We start from the raw sequence: 20,230 nt of genomic DNA, 5'->3' as shown, positions 1-20,230 counted from the left end.
AATTAATTCGGAAGATAAATGGAACATATGATTAAAATTAAATAGATTATGTTATACTTTATGATTTATTATATTATTATATTTTATAAAAAATACATATTTTTAACAAAAATACTGTGTAGTTTTCATCCACTTGTGTATACATACATATATATTGTGAACTTTGACCCACTTTGTGATACATATATAGATATCTATATCAAATAAAATTATTTCTTAGCCATGGCTGTTTTGGTTTTCTTCGCATGGTAGTATTTCGTCTCGCGAAGAGCCGTCTCCAAGCATCCTATCATGTTGACCAAGTTTGGAATGTCGCATTGCAGCACCCGGTGCGTTATCACTTTCTTAGCGCCGTCGTCTTCGCTGCTCTCATCGTCGTCTAATTTCATCTTCTTCTGTACCGGCTCGTAGTTGGATAAGGCGAAGTCTAACGTTACAGAGGGAATCACGTGATCGGGAAGAGACCTCGAGGATACCTGAGCTTCGGCACGCCATTCCAAGTTGTGAAACAAGGGTTGGTCGACGCCGAATCTGGACATGGCACGTTTCAAATTGTCTCTCTTCGCTACTAGGAATTTGACGAGCACCTTTACATTTTCATCGGAGAAACCGATCTCATTCAACGTAGTTGAAAATTCTTCTTCTTTGAGCTATATCGAAAATAGTATTTTATTATATCTATAAACATTTATACAATATTTAATAAACATACCTACATTATATTTGCACGCGTTGATGAGGATGTACACTAATCCGTGAACGGCATTGCTTATATTAACTAATGGAGTATTCAATTTATCTAAAATAAATTGAAATTTAAATAATGAGCAAGTGTATAAGTTTTATATCCTTATATATGTATGTACATATATTTACCTGCTGCTATATTATATCGTTTTTCGTTCGGTCCATTGTGCAAATAATCCAAAGCGAGTCGACAAAAGTCTTTAAAAACTAAAAAATATATAACATTCGTATTATTTTATAATTTCAATGGGTTGATAAATCATTGAAATTATTAAATGAAATTGAAATTATTGATGTAAGTAAAATAAAACCTTGTTCTGGTGCTTCGAGCAACATGTTGACGTGCTTTATTAAGTCACCGTCGAATTTGAGTACATCTTGAGGTTCTTCCTCTTCATCTTGTTCCTCATCGTTACTCTGACCGGCTTCAGCAGGATCCATAGCAAACTTCTGTCAGTGTCAAACATCAATGGAAATGTTGCCAGACTTCAAAATGTCACTTGCAATAATACCACTATCAAAAATTGTTTGTAAAATACGGTTCGGTGATTACTAGTCAAATGTGAACCGGTCGCTCTAGATCGGTCACACGTGATCACCCGTCACACTAAAACTGGTCACACACTAAAATCGGTCACGAGAAAACTGATTGATCGATTTTAGGGTGTGACGGGTGATCACGATCACCGATCTTGAGCGACCGGTTGTCCTGTGAACCGTTCACATATGACTAGTAGTCCGTTTACCTCGGTAATTATTCCGCAAAAAGAAATCTCGCGCACATCACTAAAATCTCGATCGCGGAACATCTGGCACCCAAAAACTCCATCAATCCACGCGAAATACTGTACTAACGAGAACCAGAGTACCAGATGTTCCGTGATCAAGATTTTAGTGACTTGCGCGCATAGAAGTAGAATGCATAGAATGGTCATTGTTAACAAAAGTGCCGTCTAAAAGCGAGCCATCGAAGAGAGACGAAGTTTAGCAAACAATAAACAAACTGCCGCGCAGAGTTTTTGTAGCAACATTTTTAGAGGCTGAGAACGATTCCATGCATTCTACTTCTATGCTTGCGCGAGATCGCTTTTTGCGGAATAATCCTGTAGGAATATAGCACGACTTGTGCTATTTCGAATCAAAACCAGTGATCTCATCATCGATCCTGTACAAACATGCATAACTCAAGGGCAACGTCCCCATCGACCATTCCAGAAGAAAGAGTTGTGGCGGCTCGCTTATACGACATGGTCGAGTTTGGTTGCCTTCCTGCGAGTGGGGACCAACTCGGCTGGGTTCGGAGAGCCGCTACTTACTCTGCCTTCAGCTGTCATAAATAAAACACGTGCATCAACATGCCAGTCGTCTCATTCGTTCATCCCCCATAGAGTGATTCATCGCTGGATCGTAAAACGAACGAAACCCAACAGTGATATCATCAGGCAAACCGTTTACGCGTGGCACACGACCCCATTCTCAAACGAACGACGCGCGTACCAAAATCCGTTTACTGTAAAATACACAGTAAACCGAAGCCGATTGTGAATGGCGGATTGATTGTTGATTGCCATAGTGATTGGCGGACGCTAGTGTTGAATCTCACTCTTTTACTATGTGCGTTGTGAGATAGCGTCTCCTTTGCCAGAAATCAAATCGGGTTTGGATACATGCAAATGGATTGTTTCGCACATTGTGATCACGCACAAGACAATCATTGTCACGAAAATCGCGAATACAAAATATCTAGCACTCGAGTTCTCGTTAGTACTTATGTTAGTTCGTGTGTGTAATGTATGGAATTTTTGGGTGCCAGATGTTTTTAGGTGATCGGGATGTTAGTGATGTGTGCGAGATGGCTTTGTGCGGAATAATCACCGAACAAAACTACACATATCTCAAATTTTTAAAAGTTTTAAAATCAGCTCACAAATTTTTTGGTGCCAACGCCCATTTTATTTTGTTTTTACATATATATATGTATGTACCAGGAAAGCCTAGCAGATAAACTCCAATGCGCCTTCCTAGACAATTAATTACAAACATTACCGCATTTTTTTATTACATAAATCGCTGTATTTCGAGAGCCTGAAGAACACGAAATTAGCAATTAATTAATCCAGAGACATCTATGGATTTAAACTTGTACATAAATCAAATCAGATATTTGTGATATAGCGGGTAGGATGATTTTTGCCAATTTGATGGAGGAATCGTTTCAACAATGAAATCAGATAAATTACCAAACTTTGATAAGAAACGATCGACTTGGAGTCACAAATACCCAAATCTGACCAGCAGTATTAAATATTAGTACGGGATCGAACCCGGTAACCTCTCGGTGCCAAATATAAACGCAACTACAGAGCCATACTGCTGGTTAAACTAATAAGAAACATCTAACGAAACTTGTAAAAAATTAAACTAATAAAAGATTGTACAATATACATTCAATCAATTTCAATTCGATCGAGATTTCTACAACAAATTTATTATTTACAGTAAGTATATTACAAGGGAAAAAAAATATACAAAAATTTTAAACGCGTCACAATTTGGTCCCGCTTTGCGAAGGTGAAATCCATCATCCCCCCGAACGGAAGCATTAAAACTATTTCTTCTTGGGGTTGGCGTCTGCAATCTTTGATATATTGCCATAGACCTTGCAGCACGTAAGCTTGGCCTTCTTCTCGGACGGTTTCAAGATCCGAAACGAGCAAATGAGCGACTCGTCCACGTACATCATCCCACCGACGTTGTCGGAATTCCCGCAATAGTTCGGAGCAGAGAACAAAGTGACCAGTTGGTGTTTAGCAAAGAACTCATAGCCGTCTTCGACGACCTGATGAGCCCGGCATATCAAATCGAAATCGTGCCTATCTAGGAATTTACTGACTATGTCGGGGCCGAACGTGTAGGAGACCCCGCGTTCGTTCTCGCCCCAGCCTTTTATATCTTTATCAGGGTCCGACCAGAGGAGGTCACAGAGGAGGCCAAACTCAGGGACTTCGGTGGGTCTCTTGATGCGTTGGATCTGTCCCATGTTTTGCAAGTCGGGGGAGAGGCCACCGTGACAGCAGAAGATCTTCTCCTCGACGATGGCCGCTACCGGCAAGCAGTTGAAGCAGTCGTTGAAGATCTTCCAGAGCCTGACGCTGAAGCGGCGTTTGCACTCGTCGTAGAAGCCGTAGATGCGATTGATGTTGGCCGATTCGTGGTTACCGCGGAGGAGGAAGAAGTTCTCCGGGTATTTGATTTTGTATGCTAAGAGGAGGCATATGGTTTCTAGGGATCTCGTCCCCCTGTCAACGTAGTCGCCGAGGAAGAGGTAGTTGGTTTCGGGAGGGAAGCCGCCAATTTCGAAGAGTCGGAGCAGGTCCGAGTACTGACCGTGGATGTCGCCGCAGATGTTGAGTGGAGTCCCCAGCTCGAGGAGAGTAGGCTGCTTTAAAAAAATTTCGCGAGAACAGGCGCAAAGGGCTCTCACTTCCGTTTCCGTCATGGAGACGGTTTTTCCGGGGCGACATCCGAGCAGACGCAGGATCAGCGCGTCTACATCCACTTCATCCGACATGGCGGGGGCGCAGCCCTAAGGGGGCGAAAGATGGGTTGCAAAGCCGATTGTGAGACGACGCGCGACGGTTGGCATGACAATAAAAACATTTTATGAACAAAAGAATTTATTTTGAATAAACATACAATAAGTTATACAATATTATTTATTACACACAAATTGACTTGATCAAATCTTAACAAATAACATTTTCACTACACACATCTACCGACATCCGTGTCACAAAATTGAGTATCAATGTAGCAATCCTATTTGGACATTGGATGAAATTGATGACTTCACATCGAGAAAATCGCAACGGCTTATATACTATTGTAGAGTTCGTTCAGCGAGTGGAGAAAATTGAGACAGTGTACGTGCTCGTGTGTACAGAAATTGTTAGTCTGGCTCCGGCTGCCATGTCAATCCTCCTCATTTTTGTTCCTTTGTAGAGGCGTGGGTTGACAGTGACAGTGTGGTTATGAAACTTCAACAATTATATGAAACTAGTGTTGTGCCCGTTTATTTCGGAAAAGAATTGATACACGAATTAAAATAAAGTTATATATTATATATAAATAACTTATATAAGGTAACTTATAGGCGCGCGCGCACGTAATATAATCGTAATAATAAAAGTGCGCGCATTACACGCTCACCAATCCAACCCGTCGCTCCACCCCCCCCCCCCCTCTTTCCCGCGTCTCTTATGGTGCTTACGGACTAAACCAACGACGATTTTGGGCCAACTTTTTAACCAGCAGTAGCGTACAAAATATCGAAATAAAAATTAAATTTTAAAATTGAAATTAAATATCAAAATCAAGCTAAAGAGCGAGATTGAGCTAAAATTAGATCATCGTTGATGTTTTGAATTACGACGGTACGCATTTAAAACCAGAGAAATATTATAATTTCTCTGCTTTCGAGCGAAAAAAAATATTGTTAAAGTCGTCACGAGATGTTACTGTATTTCCACGTGGATGATCGATAAAAAAAAAAACAATTCATAAAAAAACGCGGTGTCGGATGTCGGTGATTCGTCAAAGGGTTTTTTTTCTTTCGTCGAAATAAAATTAATAATCACATTATCCGATAAATTTTACCACTGAAATGATTTAATTACTTGATTTATTTCGACGAGAGAAACAATTGAAGAATAAAAAAATCCGTTTGATGTGACCGACAACACCCCGGGTTAGCAAAAATCGTTGGATCACCCATACTAATACATGATATATTCTCAGTAACTGCGCATTACGGGGAAGTAAAAATAATAATTCTTTGATTTTTTTTTCGATCTTAGTGCATATCTTCGTAAGTCAAAACATCTTCGACAAACAAAAGTCGAGGATTACCTGTATGTGATTGTTGATGATCTCATTTTAGGTCAATCTCGAAAATTTATTTAAATTGTGCATGTTCTGTTTTAACTTTCAATATTTAATTTTAATTTTAATATAATGATTATAATTTTATTTTGATACTTGAATTTAATTTTAATATAATAATAATAGTTTTAATTTTTATTTCGATATTTTGTACGCTACTGGTTTTAAAAGTTGGCCTGTGGGCCGTTCGTTGGCTTGGTGCGTACGCACCATTAGACCACTTGACTCTGATTGGCTGTGTCCACGGTCTGGCATATACCCACATACATACATACACACATGGCGTCCGTTTTTATATATATATTATTATGATTAGATAATAGGTAATGCATCTTATCACAGTAAGATTTGTGACCCAGTGCCGACTTCAAATTCCAAAAAAGATATTATGAAGCATAGAAAGATATTAAATTTTGCATTTGTTTTTTTTATACGTGGTATTTATAAAATGCAATAAATCCAGAAAATAAAAAGTTACTTTTGTTTCATTTTCAAGAAAACTTAAAAAAATCAATATATATAGTTGCGTAACGCATACCTTGCAGTCACCCGGTAGTTACCAACACTGTCTCAATTTTCTCCACTCGCTAAACGAATTCTACTAAAAACTTTATTTTGAGATCTCAGAATACATTAAATATCTAGTAAGAGAAAGTTACTACATAGAACAATATAAGCATGCTTACATATTTGAGAATATTAGCGCACGACAAGCATACACAATAAATGGAATTGTAAATTTGATCTGCATCTACTTAAGTAAGTTACACGACGACCAAAAGCCGCAACTACATACATAGTAAAAATTCCAAAATGAACATAAAATCTAAAGTACGTAACATTTATCACATTATAATATATATGTAAGAGTAATATGTAAATTTGAACTCGGAAAAATAAAAGCATTAATCAAAGTCGCGGTCGGGGAATAGAGGACGAGCAACCAATGTCCAAATGTAGAGTGCTACACAAATCCAGGAAGATATTATTTTAATCCACATCGAAGCAACGTTTGCATTCAAAGTCTGAAGAGTAGAATTGGGTCTAAAAATAATGTAAAACATTGATGTATATATATATTTATATATGTATGTGTATTAAAAAATGAGTTTACTTACTTGTACCAGTTTGTCAGAGTCATCATGACATACAGAGCTGAAAGGGCAAAAGCAGAGTGGAAGAATGACCAAGAATAGGCGACAGTATCTTCTTCGTTGTCCCAGACTTTGTTCCCAGATTCACCCTGACCTCGTTGTCCTCCTTCAACGCTTGCACTATCTATACAGTTTACAAAAATTAAACATATTAATTTTTACAAAATATAATGCATTAAAAATTTTTGAGTAACTAAAAATGGGATAATTAGCAAAAATTAATTGATATGCAATTTAAAGCAAAAATTGTCTAAAACTCAATTGGATTATTGGTATGTTATATGTAGAATAGCAGTTAAAGTAGACCTGCTCCTAGAGCTATCAGTTTAGAAAACATGTGGTACTACATTTTTTATTTTAAAGAAATGTTAGGCATACACATACTATTGGCTTTAGTTTGTAGGAATACATTATAACTGCACGAAATCGCACGTTTCAACTGCAAAACAAGACACCGCAGAACAAGAGGTAATAAAACCAATTCAAGCAGAACGGCGACACGCAGCCGCTGAGAACATTCCACATAGGCAAGCAAACGGGAAACGATCGGAACGCGAACGACATTCTTTGCACACGACCCCTAAGTGCAGCTGCACCATGCTACCTCCGGACAAGGATATTTGCACACGGCCACCATTGGACTACCATATATAAGCCCACATAGTGAAATCAACAAGCAGCTCGTGCACCACTTCGTTCTCCTCGAGTACAGTGTACAAAATAAACTCTTGTATAAATTGAACATGAATAAAGAACCTCTTCAAAACACAACCGTGTTTTTATAGGCCGGGATACGGTCAACACATCTTCCATGCCCACAAGTTTAAAGCTATCTTCAAATAGAAATCCACCAGGTATCGCATGAAACTTTTAGCTGTCAAAGCATTTGAAATGTTAAAACGTTAAGTATTTAAACGGGAAATCTTACGGAAACCGCATTACAACGTTGCTATATCTCCCGTTTCCGCTAACATTAAAAATATTGCTACCAAAGGCAAACGATTGATAACTTGTGCCGAATAGTGTGTGCATGAATAAACTAGTACGTTGCTTCTTTGTTCTTTTGTGTACACTACAATAACTGGCCAGATTGGTTCGTGTGTGAGCGAACTAGTATGTTCATGAATGAACGGAATGTACACTTGGACTGTAACATATGCATATAACATACATACATACATATAGCTGACAATTGCAGTTAGATTTAACGAACGGTTCTAACTAGGATCAGGCTTTGTATTACATAAGAATTATAAATCTCTAATTAGTTAATTAATATATGTACTTGAAGGTGGTAAAATGACAATATTTCGACTCTATTTGAAAATTAATAAATATAATACGGAAAAATGAAATTACACAAACAAATTAAAATGTTAATTTTGTAACAAAAGAGAAGAAAAAAAAATCAAAATGAATTGTAATATAATTAAGAGCCAGTATACAGATGTATTTACACAAAAAAAAACTGCCACACTTTTTAAATTTAATATTTTTGGAATACAAAATCATGTATATAAATTACACATACATATATATACAAATACACATTGCAGAGTGTTAATACAAACAAAAGTGGTGAATGATTCAACTACCATGATAATTTTGTTTTTTGTCATACCTTCTTCAATAACCAGATTACTTATGGAGTTCCTTGCTGTTTTAAATAATCCGGTTGATGGTTACGGTTGCCCAGAAATAAAGTAGTGTTAGTAAATGATATTTCAAATTATTAGTGCAAAAAGAAGAGTGAAAATAATACAAAAATGTATACATTTTAAAAGCATGCAGTGCAAATTGCTTTAAATCTGATACTGTTGTAAATTAAATATTTTTTATTCTTGGCTCTTAATGAAAAAAAATTAAAATAATACAACTAATAAAACAATATTATGTTACAATTTGATTCAGTAATATATGTATGTACAAAATTCAATGAAAATTACCTCCATTGTCCTTGGCGAGAAGGTGAGTCGACGGCATCAATTTAGAACGATCAGAAGCCAATTTGAAAGTGGAATACAACATACAACATATCCATATGATTAAACCAATAATGGATTCTTTATCAAAGGCAACCTGTCATTGAAAAAACGATAAATATAATAGATCCACCGTTACATATAAAAAAAAAAAAAAACTAATGAACAGATAAATAGTTTACCTGACTTTGAGTTGCAAGATCGTTTTTGGCAATTTCTCCCAAAAAGTTAGCATTACATTCACGGCCTTAAACATTAAATAGATAATAATATAAGATGTTATATGATCAAATTTAGAATTGTACGAAGGTTGCAAATGAAGACTTACCAGAATTGGTGAGCGACGACCAAGTCAAGAAAACAATGTAGAGCGAAACCATCGAAGACTGCAAAAGACCACTATTCGGATCGTGCTCTTGAATAATAGGCAATTGGGATATGATGCTCAAAATGACACAGAAAATCAAATTAATAGATATGAAGAATTTATTCAAATCACAACCGTCGGCCTAAAAACACAAATTATGTATGTAGATTCCTTTTAAGTAAATATAATAGCACACTACGAATGCAGAAAACCTACTCGGGTATAATAAACATATAAAAGCACAATTCCGGTGATTGATAAGGCATAGGCTAGTAACGTTATCGAAAGTAATCCACAATACTTGGCTCGAGTTTCTTCGCCCGCATCTAAAACGAGAAACTTTAATATAAAATATGTAAGTTGCATAGATATAGAATACCATAGATACGCCCTTACGCTCTAAGCCGATCACCCTGTTGGTGCATGCACACACAAAAAAAAGTACAGATCATGCACACTCTCTCTCAGTAGCTAGTTAGCTTTAAGTATGAAGATCGATTGACATTTTTCGAAAATGCCAACGTGTTCAGTGAAATTGTGTTACAATTACTTAAGAAAACATAAAAAGGCGGATGGCGTCACATATCATATGTAAGAATTAATATATAATGTCTTCAATTATAGTAGTATTTTAACATTAATGAAATATCGGCGAGATGTATGTAGTGTTCTATGCACGGATGGAACAGCGGTCGACAACCTCTGCCACAGGTGTCACTAAATGCACGCGTATATCTTGTTGGCACTGAAGGAAATTCAGAAATCGATATTAAGTTTAAAACTACAAACAATGAACTAAATATTAAAGTGTCAGCTTTAAAATTGATCCTTGTGGAAGTTACTAATGTTTAAATATTGTAATAGTTAATGATGGTTTTATTATAGTAACATACACCTATAGTTTAATATAGTGTGTATAGCTAAATATTTTTTTTCTTAATATGGCTTTATTAGTTTGGTTTACTGTCACGCGGAGTGTCCAATAAAATAAAGTTATAAATAAAATAAAACTTCAGTGCATGTACACATGTACATAAACTGGTTGCTGACCACTGCGTTTTTTGCGTTCCTTCCTTTTTTTCACCACTTCCCCGCTAGTTCAACCCCCCGAACCCCTCAAATAGTGGCGACAAGATCTCCAACGAAATTTGCATATAATGGCATATCTAGGTTATTCTACATCTATGGTTAGTTGTATATTTTATTACCAATGACTTGCAATTTACCAAATGATTTTCTCGTAAAGTGTGCAAAATCAACAATCAGAATAAGCTGAATGATTATAAACAAAAAGCCTCCTACGAGGCCAAAGTACATCCAAGCTATTCCGAATTGCCCCTCCGGAATGAAGAAGGCACCGATGATACCACCAATCACGATTAAATATTTCAGTGCCCAGAATCTGAAATTTTTTTATGAAATAAAAGTATAAAAACGAACATTACTTGTGCATTTGTATAGTTATAATATTATATATACATACATACAAAGTCTCTTTCCAAATTATATATTAGATATGTACACACCCATTTTGAATTCCGGCACGCGGATCTCTAGAAGATTTTACTCCAACGGTTATAAGGGCCATGAACGCAAAGAATATGAACAGTATGAAGTAAATTCTGAAATCAATAATTACATCTTTAAAATTCGTCTACATAATATGAATTAAATAAAAAATTTAATATTAAAAATACCTGTAAACAGCCAAATATCCAACAGCAGAGAGGCAATCAAAGGTAACAGCATTCGGTACATAGCTACTAGAATTGGTACAAAACGGCACCTGAAAAATTTTCAATAAATTATAAATAATGGAATTCCTCATTTAAATATATATATATATATATATATATATATATATATATATATATATATATATATATATATATATATATATATATATATATATAATGAACAATAAAAAATAAAAAAAATATATACTTTGTGTAGTAGATCTTGCAATCCAGGCGACATGAAAATACAAGCGGCCACGGTCGATACGAGTAGCATGATGGTGTACATGAGTCTGGACGAGGTGGAGTTGGCGCAAGATGGACATGCGGAGCAGCAGAGCGAGCATGCTGTACCACCGCAACAGCACGCCAGCTGAAATTAAGCAAAACAAATAATTATATTTTGATCCATTGGATGACAGCTGTCATGTGTGCGAAAATATACTTCACCTGTGCGGCTGAGCACAAGCTCATGACAGCACCCATTTTGATGGTGGGCTGCTGGGACGATGTGGCCGAAGGTTCGGTGGATCTTTATCACTAGCGGGGCTGTTGATACGTCAATGTTTAGCCGGAAACCAGCTACAATTCGACGAAATGAGTCAACTGCGTATGACAAAGCCTGCAGTGCGAAGGCCACTGACATTAATCCGTTTTGGTCCTAGTAAAGCAAATGCTGACTTAAACAAAAATATGTATTTGTCAAATGTGAACCTGTCACAGGACAACTGGTCGCTCTAGATAGGTCACTCGTGATCATCCGTCACGCTAAAACTGGTCACGAGAAAACTGGTCACACGCTAAAACTGGTCACGAGAAAACTAGTCACACCCAAAAATTTAAAATTGGTCACATAAACAAAAATATTCTCAAATACTTTTTATTTACGAAATTTTTATTACTATCGACTAGACATATGTTCGAGCCGAAGGCCCTCGGGGCTGTTGTTTGTGGTCTTCGTGAGGAGTTCGCGGGCATCTGTCAGCTCATCTGACGCCAGAGAAGTGTTATACAATAGAAGTGCCTTTTTGAACAAATACCCTGTGTCAAACGCGTTCACAGTACTATAATTAGTAATAATAGTTGTCTCTGTCACGCGTGTCCGCGCGCGAGAAAGAGTCAGAACATCGTGTCTACGCGCCAGCTTTTAATTAACAGACTTTTTTTCACGAACGGAGTGTGGCCACAGCCACACCGCAACTGTCGACACTTTTGATGCCTTAGGTAGGTTTCAGACTAGCGTATTCTTCTACCCGTATATCGTCGTTTCGGCATACGCGCTTACACGCGCGCTACATTTCCCGCTTCAAAAAACCGGACTCGCGTACACGGGCTTATTCCAGCGTGTTCGCTCCAACCGGTAGTGGTGATTTAGTTTCAACATGGATAATACGAGCTTATAAGCGCGTCTACGCTCGTACGAGTTGCGCGTATGGAAAACGACGCGCCTATACGCGCCTACACGCACTTAAACGAGATTATACGCGCGTATAAAACGCTAGCCTGAAACCGCCCTTAGGGCACTTCTCTGTCTGACGCTCTCTAGCCTCGCCGAGAAGGTTAGCAATCGCTTTTGCGTTCAATTCACTTTGACAGTTCGCAAGGGCAAATCACAGTGTTTAATAATCTTAATTCACCGCGGTAAATGTACCGAGGGAAGGTCTATGAAAACACTTTTTTGTTAGTAAGAGGATCCTTTATTTATGTTCACCTGTTACAATAGTAATTCGGTGTACAAAGAAGCTCGTTTCTCAGCTTCAGAGCGATGAATTCTTTCTTCTGGAATAGTCAAATGGGACGTTGCCAGAGATTGTGTGACCAGTTTTAGTGTGACGAGTGATCACGTGTGACCGATCTAGAGCGACCGGTTGTCCTGTGACCGGTAAAACCGAAAAACCAAGGTGGACGATAAATGGTAAAGCATTCAAAAAAAAATAGCCAATGTTTGGAAATTCCGAGTCATATATTTACACGATCAATCATAAATTGGGATTTATTTCGGTGAAGTTAGATTTCGAAACATACTTTAGTTATTATTTCTATAAAATTGCATTATGATACAGTTCTTTTCTTTTTTAAATATAGCATATGAATTAAAAAATAAATTACCAAAATCATATGTACATATAAAACTAGTAGTAGATTGTAAGCATTCAAATGACGATGACAATTCATATGGATGTCAAGCTTTTCTGAAATAAAATCATTTGTGCATTATTTTGTGTTACAGGGACGAGTAAGAGATGATGAAATTATAAACATTATCCTCAATAGCTTATCTTATATTTTCCATATAGGAGTTTTGAGATTTCTACGTTTCTACACGTCACTTTAAGTATTTAAGATAGTATCAAAATCAAGAGAAGCTGAGCCAATGTTTTCAAGAACTTAAATATTCTTCTGAAAATACTGATAAAACAATAATAGATTCTACCAATTTGGTGAGTACAATTTTTTATTTTAGTCATAACTTTTTCACAAGTTAATGCCGCATGTAGAAATTATTTATAGCCAAATGCAATCTAGTAAATCTAGATAATATATATTATCCCACATATATATTATAGAAGCCAAAAATATGTGCGATGTTATTATTAAGGATATAAAAGTATATACTTTATAATATATAGTATATACTTTTTCTAATCAATTAAAGCTGTAAAATTATTTGATAAATAAAATTTTGAAAATTATTGAAAGAAAATGCCAATGGAAGATCTACTAACTAACTACTAACCGTTAAAACATTATCCAATGCTAGATAAATAAAAACTTCAAACTGAATTAGAAGTGTTTTACTCGAGGAAAGAAATGCATAGTATTAATGATTTATTAATATTTTTAAAACTTATTTTTGCAATCAATTCAGCCAGAACGGTGTTATTCATCAATAAATAGAATAAAGACATAAGTATGTATGTATGTAGTTTAATAACTATTTAAACATATTAAATCCTACAAATAATAATATACATACACATATGCACATGTATGTACACAAGAAATAAAAATAACCATTTACAAATTCATACAAAGGTGTTGCCTTACAGGTACCAGAAATGTATCACTATTGCAAGTATATTTCTAATTTCATCTGGCAGTTTACTATATGTAAGTGAAAACACTTACATATAGTAAACTGATGGTAAACAAATTTCACATTTCTGTGATATCTTTGTGCAATTCAAAGTTAGACTTGTAAGAGAATTTATTTAAAACAAATATCCCATGTGAGAGGGGCGCTAAAAACATCATTGCACGATTGCGGTCAAAACTTTAGAATATAAACAGTATTTATATAACAAACAATCTTTTTATACATACATATATGTATGATGTTATTATTTCATCTTAGGATATATTTCACGTCACATTTTTCGATGAATGCTTTTTAACAAATGTCACATTAGTATGGTTTTATACCAGTATGCGATTTTTTATGTAACACGAGACTATATTTTTGAGAAAATGATTTTAAACAAATTTCACACTTGTAAGGCTATTCCCCTGTGTGAGATCTTAAATGTATTACCAGTTTATCTTTTCGAATAAATGATTTTAAACAAATGTCACATTTGTATAGTTGTATCCCAGTATGCGATTTTTCATGTGACAGGAGGCTAGATTTTAGAGTAAATGATTTTAAACAAATTCCACATTTGTGTGGTTTTATCCCAGTATGCGTTTTGTTATGAAACCTGAGACTAGAATTGTAAGTAAAAGATTTTAAACAAATTTCACACTTGTAAGGCTTTTCCCCTGTGTGAAACCTTAAATGTAACAAAAGTCTATCTTTTCGAATAAATGATTTTAAACAAATTTCACATTTGTATGGTTGTATCCCAGAATGCAATTTTTCATGTAATTTAAGGCTAAATTTTTGAGTAAATGATTTTAAACAAATTTCACATTTGTGTGGTTTTATCCCAGTATGCGATTTTTTATGTAACCCGAAGCTGGATTTTAGAGTAAATGATTTTAAACAAATTTTACATTTATATGGTTTTACCCCAGTATGCGATATTTTATGTGACTCAAGGCTATATTTATGAGAAAATGTTTTTAAACAAATTTCACATTTGTGTGGTTTTTTCCCAGTATGCAATATTTCATGTGATTTAAGGCCAGATTTTTGAGAAAATGACTTTGAACACATTTCACACTTGTAAGGCTTTTCCCCTGTGTGAGATCTTAAATGTATCACAAGTCTATATTTTCGAATAAATGATTTTAAACAAACGTCACAATTGTAAGGCTTTTCCCCCGTGTGAGACCTTAAATGTAACACAAGATAATATTTTCGAGTAAATGATTTTGAACAAATTTCACATTTATATGGTTGTATCCCAGAATGTAATTTTTCATGTGACATGAGGCTAGATTTTAGAGTAAATGATTTTAAACAAATTTCACAGTTGTATGGTTTTATCCCAGTATGCGTTTTTTTATGAAACTTGAGGCTAGATTTGTGAAAAAATGATTTTAAACAAATTTCACATTTGTATGGATTTATCCCAGTATGGAAATTTTTATGGGACTCAAGGGCATATTTACGAAAAAATGATTTAAAACAAATTTCACATTTGTGCGGTTTTATCCCAGTATGTAATTTTTCATGTGATTTAAGGCTAGATTTTCGAGTAAATGATTTAAAACAAATGTCACATTTGTATGGTTTTAACCTTGTATGCCATTTTTTATGTGACTCGAATTTAGTTTTTTGAGAAAATGATTTTAAACAAATTTCACATTTGTATGGATTTGTCCCAGTATGGAAATTTTTATGGGACTCAAGGGCATATTTACGAAAAAATGATTTAAAACAAATTTCACATTTGTGTGGTTTTATCCCAGTATGCAATTTTTCATGTGATTTAAGGCTAGATTTTCGAGTAAATGTTTTTAAACAAACGTCACATTTGTATGGTTTTAACCCAGTATGCAATTTTTTATGTGACTCGAGTTTAGTTTTTTGAGAAAATGATTTTAAACAAATTTCACATTCGAACGGTTTTTCTCTAGTATGTGAAACAAGTTTTGTACTAATTTCACAATTTTTTTGTTGAATTGTCGGTAATGAAGGCTCATCGTCCCATATTAAATCTTCCAACAAAACTTCTTCAGTCTTGATATTCAAGCAATCGTCCAACCTCACTTTTGATGTTTCGTTGCTTCGAAAACAAGCCTTTCGAAAGCTGATTAACAATTCCAAATTGGTCTTACACGAAAGACACACCGTGTTCGGCAACCCGTCGCCTCTTTTAACCTGCAGATGAAAGAAGTAGAAGAGTTAACCAATTGGGTGCACAATAATTGTAACCTATAAACCAGTAACTGACATAAATTTGACAGCAGGTCCGAATGTATTGCTCCAGACGCTCTGGATGAGGATCGCCGAAGATGGAGACGGAAGACTCGGCCGGAGCTGATCCGAGACAAAGCCTGCACTCCATCGTCCCCGTATTTAATAGGCAATTGTGTAGTTCGCGAACGAACTAGGTCGTAAGAGCGCTCCCACAGGTGAACTAGTCGAACTAGTCGAACTAGTCGAACTAGTCCCTCACTCCTCGTTCCTTAGTTCACTAGTTCGTGACCGAATGAGCGAGAGTGGGACGGCACTACACTACCAGGACTGCCGCTCGCTCACTGCACATGCGCGTCTTGTTCACTCTTACGATCTAGTTCGTTCGCGAACTACACAAGAATTTCATTAGTGTGTGACCGAATGAACGAGAGTGACGTTAACCGAACGTTAAATAAATTTTAAAATAATAAGACTCTGTCGTTATCAGGTAGCTTATGCTTCTAATGTATAATAACAATTACTATTAACAATTAATTCATTTCTTTAAAATAGTTTACGTATAGGGTTAATGTGTTTTGTTATAGGCTATTTGTTACGATGTCATCAAAAAGAAAACATAGCCCCTTGTGGACTCATTTTACAGAAGACATTGTAGGCATGTAGTACAACTGAAATGATCTCATCAGGTCACTGCGACACATATCTAGGAAAGTCATTAACGCATGGCACACGCTCGCCTCGTCAAAAGGTCGACACGTGTTTCTATACACGTGTCTTGGAAACAAAGGAAGAACTCACTGAACCCATAAAAACCACGAACTACGTCCAGGCGTATGAACCCATAAAACCACGCTCGCGAGTACCAAGAACAAAAGATGTGCACACGACACACTTCAACCCAAAACGTTTATAAAGCAACGCAGCAACCTCCACCGGCAGAGTGAGCCTCTAGAGTTCAACTAGATCACATCTCCGAAGAAACCTCTTCGTACATACAATAACCATTGTACCAATTGGACGCAAATAAACGATCCTCTTTCAAACTACACAACACGTGTTTCGTTAGACCGGGATACGGTCAACATACCTTCCCTGTCTTACAACATTGAGAATAAAAAAGCGAAATGTAACCATTGTTCAACAATAATAAGTATTGCGGGCGGATCGAATGGTAATTTAACCCGACATATGAAAACAAAACACCTTTTGATCCCATTAACTGCTGAAAGACAAACACCGATATTACCTAGTTTAAACTCACTTCAATCAAGTCAAAGCACATGTGAATCGGAGAATATAATTTCAGCATCATCAAATATAGTAGACTCCCAACAATCGATGACCCAATACATTCGTAGACCACCGCCAGTTCGAAAGATTGAGCAAATTGATAAACTACTTGTCAAGATGGTAGCTAAAGGGCATCACGCCTTAAGAATCGTAGAAGAAACAGAATTTCGTAAACTTATTGAATTAGTTTTTCAATGCCCAGGCTATAAACTACCATCAAGAAAAACGTTATCGGAAAATTTAATGTCAAGAATTCACAATGACGTCATGGCTGAAGCAAAAATAAAGGTACAAGCAGCACCAGCGTTGTCTCTTAGTACTGATGGTTGGACGTCTAGAAATAACGACAGCTATATAGCTATTGTAGCTCATTTTATAAATGAAGAGACTAAACTTCACTCAGTATTACTTGGTTGTATCAATTATAAAGAGCGACATACTAGTCAAAACTTGTGCGACTTTATGAAAGTTGTTATGGCAGAGTGGAACATTTCACACAAAGTTGCCGCCATTGTTAGCGATAATGCAGCAAATATCTTATCTGCTGTTAGACTTGGTGATTGGCGGTCCATCTCATGTTTCGCTCACTCTCTAAATCTTGTTGTACAATAAGCTACGAAAAAGATATGTGACGTTTTGGGAAGAGTTAAAAATATTGTCGAGTTTTTTAATCGTAGCACACAAGGAAAACATAAATTGGCTGCTACGCAGCAGCAAATGAATTTGCCTGTTCTTAAGCTCAAGCAGGATGTACAAACCCGCTGGAATTCCACTTTTGACATGCTCAAGCGAATAGTACAGGTAAAGGATGCAGTGATTGCTACCGTTGCACTTCTACGTCCTGATTTAACTTTAAATGAAGGGGACTGGGAAGTCATAGAGGAAGTTTTACCGTTACTCAGTCCATTCTACGAGATTACCGTAGAAATAAGTGCCGAGAAAAACGTCACTTTATCTAAAATAATAATTTTGTGTAATTTACTAAAATTTTTTTTACAAAAACATGTTTCTTACAATACAAAAATAGTTGATGTGCAGTCTCTGCTAAAGAAAGGCATGGAAGATCGTTTCAAAGATATAGAGAAGAATATGTTATACGCAGAGTGTACGATTTTGGATCCTCGATTTAAGACGAGGGGATTCAAAAATCAAAGAGCCTGTGAAATGGTAGTACAAGCCCTTAGAAATAAAATCGGCCAAGTACAATTAGTTCAAGGGGATACTCCAGAGGCTGTTCCTACTTCCAGCGACGCATCAACATCTATACCTAGTAATAAAAATAGCTGCATATGGGATGAATACGACCAAGAAATACAAAAAATTACTAGGCCAGATAACCAGCTTGCTGCTGGCATTCGCGAATTAGATAAATACCTAAATGAAGAGTATCTAAATCGTAAAGAAGATCCGCTTCAATGGTGGCATGAACGTCGTTTGATATACCCTCACGTTTACGCGTATGTTTTGAAAAGATTTTGTGTCGTAGCAACATCTGTGCCCTGCGAACGCGTTTTTTCAGCGACGGGTCAAGTCCTTAATGAACGTAGAACACTATTGTCATCGAATAAAGTGTCCAAATTGATATTTTTACACAGTAATATGTAATATTTTTTTTCCATTTTATTTTTTTTTTATACATACGATCTCACTCAAACAAGTCATTATGTTTAATTGTTAGGTAACAACTTTATAAGTGTAAGTGATATTTTTTATAAGAACTAACCAGTACCTAATAGTTATATAATTGTTGATTATTTCTAAAAAAATAAAAAAAATTTGATTATTTTTGTTTTCTTTTTTGCGTCATGTGTTATTCTTTCATCGAGCCAAAACGAGCGAACGAACGAGCGAACGATCTGCCTTTCACTGATTCGAGCTGGGAGCTGACGAACTAGAAGAGCGAACTAGTTCGTTTAGGAGCGGCGAACTAAACTGAGCGATCTCAGTTGCGAACTACTATGCCCAAGCCTAACCGGAAGTAGAACTTTTGTTTTGTGCAAGTTTCCATACATTTGCGCTCAATTTGTATCGCTATCATAGTCATCAATTCAATATCGAATTTTGTTTTGTAACCTTCTTATATTCCTCAAATACATAGATAAAGTCATGGGTTGGTCACACCCGAATTTTTTTTATATGTTGTAAATAAAATATTCTATTAATAAACATAAAGATATATAATTATTTACGTTAAAAAATAACCACAATTTTCTCATATCAATTCGAATCTCAATTTACTCTTGTACTTTTATTAACATGGAGCATATTTCTACAGATTCATTTTTGAGATTCGTGCGACGATCGGTAACAATTATATTGTATTTACTAAAATACTTTTCAGCATCCACACTATTGACGGGACACCAAACAGATTTTAAAGAGGTACAACCAAACTCTTCATATTTAATTTTTGTTGCCATCAATAATAACAATATATCCGGCGTGGATTCACTTTCTCTATTAATTGTCTAAAAAGTGCTGATATCCTTCCAAATATTAAGCCTCTGTTAATACATTAAACAATGACAGGTTTCTAAAAAACAAAACTGTTTCTTTAACATTAATATTAGATTTTGAACCTGCCACAGATGTATTGAATAGTTTACAAAATGTTCGGAGGAATAGATTTGTCTCATTTAGTCTTGAGTGCGAGTCTAGTTTTAAGATTCTTTTTTGAGCAGCCTTTTGGATACACAGCTCCATCTGTC

At 35.8% G+C, this 20,230-nt stretch overlaps 4 protein-coding genes and 1 pseudogene across 6 annotated transcripts; 1 reads left to right on the top strand and 4 right to left on the bottom strand.

Moving 5' to 3' along the window:
* Positions 1-53: 53 nt before the first annotated feature.
* LOC143916866 (COMM domain-containing protein 2) lies at positions 54-1,206 on the bottom strand. The gene is made up of 4 exons (XM_077438124.1): positions 1,059-1,206; positions 877-954; positions 717-799; positions 54-650 (listed from the first exon to the last, which is right to left on the bottom strand). The coding sequence occupies exons 1-4, from the start codon at positions 1,186-1,188 to the stop codon at positions 210-212; spliced, it is 732 nt and encodes a 243-aa protein (XP_077294250.1). The 5' UTR covers positions 1,189-1,206; the 3' UTR covers positions 54-209.
* A 995-nt stretch (positions 1,207-2,201) lies between these two features.
* LOC143916781 (serine/threonine-protein phosphatase PP1-beta catalytic subunit pseudogene) lies at positions 2,202-4,445 on the bottom strand (annotated as a pseudogene). The gene has a single exon (XR_013261007.1). The product of XR_013261007.1 is annotated as a serine/threonine-protein phosphatase PP1-beta catalytic subunit pseudogene (transcript).
* Positions 4,446-5,754: 1,309 nt separating this feature from the next.
* On the bottom strand, positions 5,755-11,574 carry Serinc (serine incorporator TMS1). Of its 2 annotated transcripts, XM_077439029.1 has the most exons (12): positions 11,378-11,574; positions 11,136-11,300; positions 10,889-10,977; positions 10,718-10,813; positions 10,418-10,593; positions 9,408-9,517; positions 9,153-9,333; positions 9,007-9,071; positions 8,789-8,921; positions 8,464-8,499; positions 6,807-6,966; positions 5,836-6,732 (listed from the first exon to the last, which is right to left on the bottom strand). In XM_077439029.1, exons 1-12 carry the CDS (start codon positions 11,411-11,413, stop codon positions 6,594-6,596), a joined length of 1,386 nt encoding a protein of 461 aa, XP_077295155.1. In that variant the 5' UTR covers positions 11,414-11,574; the 3' UTR covers positions 5,836-6,593. The 2 variants fall into 2 exon arrangements, with proteins under 2 accessions (XP_077295154.1, XP_077295155.1); XM_077439028.1 differs by lacking the exon at positions 8,464-8,499 and having other exon boundaries at positions 5,755-6,732.
* A 2,266-nt stretch (positions 11,575-13,840) lies between these two features.
* Positions 13,841-16,585, bottom strand: LOC143917059 (uncharacterized). Its single transcript, XM_077438450.1, has 2 exons — positions 16,267-16,585; positions 13,841-16,193 (listed from the first exon to the last, which is right to left on the bottom strand). Exons 1-2 carry the CDS (start codon positions 16,378-16,380, stop codon positions 14,427-14,429), a joined length of 1,881 nt encoding a protein of 626 aa, XP_077294576.1. The 5' UTR covers positions 16,381-16,585; the 3' UTR covers positions 13,841-14,426.
* Positions 16,283-19,306, top strand: LOC143917080 (E3 SUMO-protein ligase ZBED1-like). The gene is made up of 2 exons (XM_077438475.1): positions 16,283-16,719; positions 16,817-19,306. Exon 2 carries the CDS (start codon positions 18,240-18,242, stop codon positions 19,125-19,127), a length of 888 nt encoding a protein of 295 aa, XP_077294601.1. The 5' UTR covers positions 16,283-16,719; positions 16,817-18,239; the 3' UTR covers positions 19,128-19,306.
* Positions 19,307-20,230: the final 924 nt, after the last annotated feature.

Source organism: Arctopsyche grandis, chromosome 9 (genome assembly GCF_051622035.1).
Source record: "Arctopsyche grandis isolate Sample6627 chromosome 9, ASM5162203v2, whole genome shotgun sequence".
Classification (NCBI taxonomy): domain Eukaryota; kingdom Metazoa; phylum Arthropoda; class Insecta; order Trichoptera; family Hydropsychidae; genus Arctopsyche; species Arctopsyche grandis.
The sequence above is the reverse complement of the archived record's forward strand: the minus strand, read 5'-3'. Positions and strand labels throughout refer to the sequence as shown.